Genomic DNA, 7,628 nt, shown 5'->3' on the forward strand with positions numbered 1-7,628 from the left:
ACACTAGGGGTAAACATAAAAACATGTTTGTTAGGTTTTCCATTCACTAAATAAATGCTCCAAGTTCTTGTTGCTATCTCTCAAAGTTTTGTTACAGAAAAGAGACATGAGGCTATGCAAAAGTTATTCATAAAAAAGAGAGAAAATAAAAAACAATGATGATGAAAAAAATGGATACAAAAGTGTCTGAGATATTTAAAATAATGGGTACTTAGATGGCCTCCTAAAAAGAAGAAGAAGAGATGAATAAGATAGCCCCTGTTCTCTAGCAAATGTTTCTAAGTTTCAAAGGAGAGATATGTTTTTAAGGAGCATAGTAGAATTAGGTTAACCACTATATATATCCACCATATATCCACACACATGCACATCTTGATTTAATTGTATGACTCAACTCTCTTTGGATTCGTTGTTTGACTTTACAATATATGCATTTGCATGTATGCTCTAGCTTTCTCTCTACCTATGAACTCCACATAAGCCTTAGTTCCTGCACTAGAGGGAGTAGAGTATTAATTGTTTATATTGTTCTTTAGGTTCACGACTCTTTTGAGTGCTTTATTCCTGCACTAGAGGGAGTAGAGTATTAATTATAAGTATAAGCGTGGTGTTTAGACTTAGGTTAATTGTGGATGCACCCTACATTCCAGATCGGTGGTAGCTCACGAGGGTGACTCTTATAGACTCATTCAAGGCCCCGTTCGTGTGCCCTTAAACCCAGCTTGATTCGCTTTTTTTTCATCTGGAACAGTGTTTTTCTCCCACAAATTCCTCCAAATTCATCCAAAACCATCCAGATTCCTCCAAATTCCTCCCAGCGAACGGGCCCCCCCGTTCGCTGGGAGGAATTTGGAGGAATCTGGATGGTTTTGGATGAATTTGGAGGAATTTATGGGAGAAAAACACTGTTCTAGATGAAAAAAGAAGTGAATCAAGCTGGGTTTAAGGGCACGCGAACAGGGCCATTGAATCCTCTGTAGTCCACCTCCCGTCTGTAGGCGCACATAGGACGTGGTTGCGAAGGAAAGCATCCTTTGCTGGTGTCTTTCCCTAGTAATGTCCCCAGTTGAACAGTAGAAGACATAAGCTTACCCAAGTCAGAACTAGAGAACCACAGTTGTCCTCTCTGCGCTCCTGTTTATCCTAACCTTGTTGCTACTCCTAGATAAATTAACCTTTAACCTATTCACTACCCCTCGTTAAGTTAGACCGTAGTTAGTCTCACACGTTTTCCTATGGATACGATACTTGAAATACTTTTGGGTGAAAGCTACAGCGATATCCGTGCGCTTATGGATTTATCTATGTGCATTAAATTATACCAACACCCAGCACGGCACGGCACGGGCCTGTGCCAGGCATGGCCCGATAGGGCATGACATAGAAGGGCCCGCCGAGCCACCGGGCCATGCCGCACTAGTCCATCATGCCTGGCCGACGACCCAAGCACGGCCTGCCAGGCCACTTTTCATGCCGGCCCGGCCCAATAAGCACGGTCTTTTTAGCAGGCCAGGCTAGCCCGAGGCCCACCAAATGGCAGCACAGAGAGGGGGGAGAGGAAGCATTTGGCTTCGACTGTGGGAGCTGGCGATGGCGGCCTCGCCGGCATGCTCGTAGCTGGCGGTAACAGACAACGAACTCGATGATGCCGTGCTTGCCTGAGATCTGGCCATCCGAGAGGTCTACAGCTGCTTGCTGGGGGCGTGGAGCAGAGAGGGAGGACGCCGACAGTGCTGGCCTACTAGGGGCTAGGAGCGTAGAGCCAAGAGGGAGCGCTGCCGCCTTCCACATCGAAGAAGGGAGGAGGAGCCGTAGAGCTCTTGGCCTCAGAAGAGCGGAGGTGGAGGGTAGGGAGGAGGCGCGGAGGAGGGAGGAACTCACGGAGGTATGGTCTTCGTGTGGTCGGGTGGGGAATATAGTTAGGGTTAGGATATAGGAAAGGAGTAGGCAGTGGGCTGTTAGCAGGCCATTAGGATACAGTAGCCACTGGGCCGCCCACTAAAATATGGGCCATGCCATGCCAGCCTGCGTGCCTAAGGTGCGGCCTAGGCACGGCCTGTTGCATCGGGTCGTGCTGGCCCGAGCCCGCACAATATCGGGGCAAGCTGTGCTTGGGCCAGGCAAAAAATGCAGGCTTCATGCGGGGCCATCGTGCCACGGGTTGCATGCCCATATATACTTTAAGTGTAAACTATGTTATTCTCAAATGTTACATTTCGAGCGGTCATTTTATGGCAATATTTTTCAACGTGTCTTTTTCAGTGGCCACTTTCCAATGGCTATGGTTGTGTTGGCTATTTTCCAAATGCTCTATTTCAAAGGCTATATATTCCAAGTGCTCCCAAGCCCATCTTTTTTGGTGTCCACTTATGCTGGCGCATAGCCCACACACCTGGTTAAAAAGACTTTTGTAGTTTGGACTCTCAAAAAAAAGTCGAGGTCCACAAGTTGAAATGTCAACGGGGAATTCCCCGTCGGGGGTTACTGCCCCATCCCCGTCTCTGTGGGGGCAAATTTCCCCCGTCATCGTCGCCGTGAAGGCTCGTGGGGAGCACTTCTTCCCCATCCTCATCCCCGCTCGGGGATTTAATCCCCACGGGGATCCCTATCCCCGCATCACCAGTATACATGACAACAAAATAGGCACTTAGCAAAGCAAGACAATAGATTTCAATTTCACCATCAGTGCGTCACCAACTAGGAATCCAACATAGTTTGCTTGGCACAACAACACAAAAGTAGCACCATAAGTTTACAAGTTCATGGGCTCATCACAAATAGGCATTACAACACAAAATGACAAGTTCATAACAATCTTGGAAGCAAACACTAAAGAGTGATACAACAGCCCAGCAGCAACCAACTCTTGTCTTCAAAGTTCAAACAAGTGCCAATCCCTATATCCAATAACCAGCAAAATAAATACAATTAGTCAAGTATGAGTCAACAAAGAGACTAAAGTATTTATCAATTTCAGTTTTACACTACCTCAATCCCATCTTAGATCTCTTGAAGACAACTCCAAAAGCTAGCAGTTTCAACATTGTCTTCACCTACAGAAAAGCATTAGAAGAATTAATTTAGAACCATGACACTTGTAGAATGTATGGAGTATATCACAAATGGGACAGCTTGGCGTCTTGGTTGTGGACTTTTTCATTTGAGGCTTCGGAGGTCGTCCCTTTGCAGAAGCGACAATGGCTGTAGTAGGCGTCAACACGGTGGATCTAGTAGCCGCCATAGCATTTGGTGGCCGATCCAAATCCATGGCGTCCCTTCACGAGGACCGCCGGACGTGGGTTAGTGAGTGAACGAGAACGATGCAGGCACGCAACCATAGCCCATGCCCCATAGGAAAAATCTCGAAGGAGGACTAAGACACGCTTGTGCAAAGTGCAGGAGTGCAGGCTACATGGAGTCTTAGTTTCTCACCTTACTTCATCATCGTCCGAGCTTGGAGGCGGGGAGGGCGAAGCCATGGTGGCCGGCGGTGAAGGCTGTGCAGGTGCGTCTCCCGTGATGCTCTGTAGGCGGCGCGGCCCTAGTGGTGTGGGTCCGATGGTGAGCTGTTGGTGAGGCGCGAGCGCGACCGTAAGAAGCAGCTACAAGCTAGCCAGCCCCCATCTTCGGTGAGCGTCTGGTCCTCTTTCTCGTCTCCGGTGACTATAAGTGGTCGGCTGCTGGAGGTGGAGTGGCCGCGGCGCCAGATCTGCATCTCTGTGAGTCGCGACTCACGACAGGGAGCGGCAGCGGCGGCTGGGGGGGTGGGGGGGAGGGGATTGGGTACGCAGGAATTAAGCCTTCTCAGATGGGCCTTAAATATTTCGGGTCCCCGCGGGGAACGGGGACTAGGGCATGTATACCATCCCCGCCCCCGTCATACCCGATGGGGATGATTTTTCACATTTAATTTTCCATGGAAGAAGATTTGTACCATCCCATCCCATCCCCTAATTGATGAATTCCCGGCAGGGAATCGGGAATGGGCCGTTTACATCTTGATCCACAAGTCCAGATGAGAGAGAGATCCGCTCAAGTTGCTCCTAGCTAGTTCGGGAGCTACTCTGTGCAACTTTCTCTCGAAGCCCCAAGCAGGGAAAAAAATTTGGTGCAGTCTCCCACGCTCCCTGCTCACCTCATCCCGATGCTTGCCACGTGGAGATCGGATGGCCGCCACACTGACGGCAGGGAGTTTGGGTGCAGCCAGACTGCACGCAATTTTTTTCCAGAAGAAGGGGCCGAGCAGATCATTTCTTCTCCGAACTAGGATGTGGCCCAGTCTCTCGCTTCCCCTCCCAAATCACCGTTGTTTCACAATTCATTCGTTGCCGTCCGCAGCACAAAGCCGGCGGCGCCAGGGCCAGGCGGACAAAAGACGCGGAGTAAAAGGTGAAGGACATTTACACGCGGCAGCCGCGCGATTGGTCAGGCATTGCCCGTACCTCGTATCCGGCACCGCGACGCAGGTCGACGGAGACGGCGGACGGCCACGCCACACCACACGCGTACCGGCCCAACCCCATCTTATCATTTCCCCCGGGGAACGTGTGGCGCCTGCCCAACTTTATCCGCGCGCGCCCCAGCCCCCAGCACAGCCGCCCGCTGCTGCCGCCGACGTGCCCCACGCCTAACGCCTTCCGCAGCGCGCAGCGACGTCACCCCCGGCCGGGTGACACCGACCAGTCCACAGTTCACTGCGCGCGCCGTGCAAGACCGACCCACACCGCCATGGTCCCTGCTGCCACGGGCGTGTGGAGCCCCGCCGCCGCGCCCGTCGCGAAGGGCCACAGCAAGGCCGCCGCACGCTCCGTCTGGCTTGGGCTGCCCGCGCTGCCGCCAGTGCCCGGCCTCAGACTTGCGGCGCAGGGCCAGACCCGGGCCGCGTCCTTCTGTGAGTGTAGCACGATGTTGGTTAGTTCTTTCGATTCGTAGCACGCCTCGTCGTTGTTCTTACCTGCGTGCACGGACGGCGGACGCGCATCTCTGTCTGTACAGGCAAGCGGCTGGCGAGGAACGTGATGGCCATGGCCGCTGGGGAGCCGACCGCGGCGCCTGTGGATGCCAACGAGGAGCTCACCGAGTTCGTCAACGCGTTGAAACAGGAGGTAGGCGACATGGCACGTCGTGCCTTTCAATCTGTATGTACTCGTTCGTAGGTTGGTCGCAGCACGATGACACGTCTTCTCTCGTTGCTGCCTGCGTGCGTGGTGCAGTGGGACAGGATCGAGGACAAGTACGCGGTGACCACGCTCGCCGTCGCCGCCACGCTCGGCATGTGGAGCGCCGGTGGAGTAGTGTCGGTACTGAACGTTCTCATCCTTTTCGACTGAACTTCCTGAATCCTCTGTCTGCGTGGATAACGAGCAGTGTTTTGTATTTGGTGTTACCTTTACCTCGCAGGCAATCGATAGGCTCCCCGTGATTCCAGGTCTGATGGAGGCTGTTGGAATTGGATACAGTGGGGTAAGAGGATCCACCACACCTGAGTAAAACTTCAGACCATAGATGGATTTCGCATTGAGGCCTCACTACAATGTTCAGAATCTTTGGGTTGTCATGCCTGAATTTTCTACCGTTTATCTACTGAATTTCCACCTTTTGACATATATGCTTTTCTGATGATGCAGTGGTTCGCGTACCAGAACTTGCTATTCAAGTCTGACAGGTAATGAAACAGTACGACTATTTTATTCAGTGTGCAAAATTTTGCATATGCAAAGACAGAAAACGCTAATTAACTAATTATTTGCCAGACAGAAAATGCTAATCAACTAATTATTTGCCAGCAAGCAATATGTATAGCCTGCCCTGAACATTTCTAGCTCCAGAATAATCATGTCAGCCATCGGATAAAATGATCCAAATAATTTTATCCAGCATGCTGCATGCCCCTGTAACAAAGAGTTCTGTAACGACTTCCAAGCTGGCTGTATCAATCAGTTGCTCTACATATATTTGACACGTTTATATTGTAGGTTTTGCCTATCATGCATAAATTTCTTTGATTTCGTTCCTTTGGTTAAAGATGTTAGGCGCTCAAATGACTGCAATGTATTTCAGGGATGCTTTCTTTGCAAAGGTCCGGGAGGTCTACGAGGATATAATCAGAAGTTAACAGATGGAGCACTAATGCAAGCTCATCCAAATTTATGAAGTTCACTTTAAGAGATCATTCTAGTTTGCTGCTGTTCAGTTGCTTTTGCTGTAATATATTTCAGTATAGCATCTAATTTGATCATCACTCAATGCATGTATGGATTAATAATTTGGATGTTACTCATAAATAACATTTGATCTCTTTAGGTTAGTGGGAGTTTCATGTCCAAGTTTCCAATACACCTATATTTTAGAAACAGTGCAGACATGAAACTCTCTATACCTCCATAAAACTTTTATCATCTCTATTCATGAATACAGTGTCATATTAGTATATTTAATGCCCTTGAAACTCCTATTGAGATTGGCCTTACTCATTTGTATCTCCTCCAGATGATCAAGTATACTTACTTGAATTCGTTGAAAAATAGTACACTTCTTTAATTCGCGATGCCGAGGAACCTCACCAATGTACCTGCGGAATAATTAAGTGGTCATCTATTCCGAGTAAAACTGTATCTCAGATTCCCATCTCCCATCACAAAAAATCAACGAGGTGCGTCGATTAGCACTGAAAGCAAAATAACGTAGTTATATCCTAAAATAAATCTAAAAAAACATATGAGCACTGGTACACGTCGCTTACCACTTAAAGAATAATGTCCTTAAATCCTAAAATAAATCTAAAAAAATATGAGCACCCACGTCAAGTCAGTGACTTAAACATAGGTACAAAGAACCTAAACCAGCTAAGCTACCTCAGTTCGCAAGTTGAAAATCATATCAAAATGTGCTCCCTCTGGTTTAAAATATATATGTAACGTTTAGGAAAAGGCAAGTTAATTCATTTTCTAATAATAAGATTTTCATAATCGTCAAGAAATTAAATCTGGACATAACTTTTAGAACCTGATCCTACACGTCATGGTCACAGTAGGTGATACTTTATAGTTTACAACACTTTTCAATTATGAGTAATTTCTTCTCTGGTTAAATTTAGTTATCTAACCCAATAAAATTTGGTTCACACAAAAAATAAGCTACTACAACTGGTCCAATATTTATGTTTTGTTGCTACTACCACAGTTTGAGTACAACTAAACTATTATCCTGATAGGAAGAAGTCAATTTGTAGCTATTGAACTATTGCTCCAGTCCGATTTTGTTAAACTCCAAAAACTGATATAGTTAGCCATCAAACTATCAAAACCAGACAACTTTAGTCCTCAATTTGGTTTCAAATATGGTTTACCCGCATATATAATAAAATAAAAGATGAGACCAGTATCAAATATTTTCTAAAAAAATAATCTATCTATTGATACTCCGTTTAGAGTTTTTCTTCTTAGTTTTCCGGATTCTAGTGTTTTCTTGCTTATAGTCGTGGTCATTATTTATTGGAACTATCATTTTGTGGTTTACTTTATATTGATTTCATGATGTTTGAGCCCGTGTCTTATTTGAAACCTACTGCCTAATCAAGCAATAAAAAATAAGTTAAGCATAAGCCACGCAATGTGTAAATAGGATAC

The 7,628-nt window shown here is 47.2% G+C and overlaps 1 protein-coding gene across 1 annotated transcript; it reads left to right on the forward strand.

The window, feature by feature from the left end:
• The first annotated feature begins 4,594 nt into the window (after positions 1-4,594).
• On the forward strand, positions 4,595-6,336 carry LOC136493220 (protein CURVATURE THYLAKOID 1B, chloroplastic-like). Its single transcript, XM_066489287.1, has 6 exons — positions 4,595-4,891; positions 4,996-5,105; positions 5,214-5,300; positions 5,401-5,463; positions 5,628-5,665; positions 6,061-6,336. The coding sequence occupies exons 1-6, from the start codon at positions 4,729-4,731 to the stop codon at positions 6,113-6,115; spliced, it is 516 nt and encodes a 171-aa protein (XP_066345384.1). The 5' UTR covers positions 4,595-4,728; the 3' UTR covers positions 6,116-6,336.
• Positions 6,337-7,628: the final 1,292 nt, after the last annotated feature.

This window comes from Miscanthus floridulus, chromosome 1 (genome assembly GCF_019320115.1).
Source record: "Miscanthus floridulus cultivar M001 chromosome 1, ASM1932011v1, whole genome shotgun sequence".
In the NCBI taxonomy this organism is placed as follows: Eukaryota; Viridiplantae; Streptophyta; class Magnoliopsida; order Poales; family Poaceae; genus Miscanthus; species Miscanthus floridulus.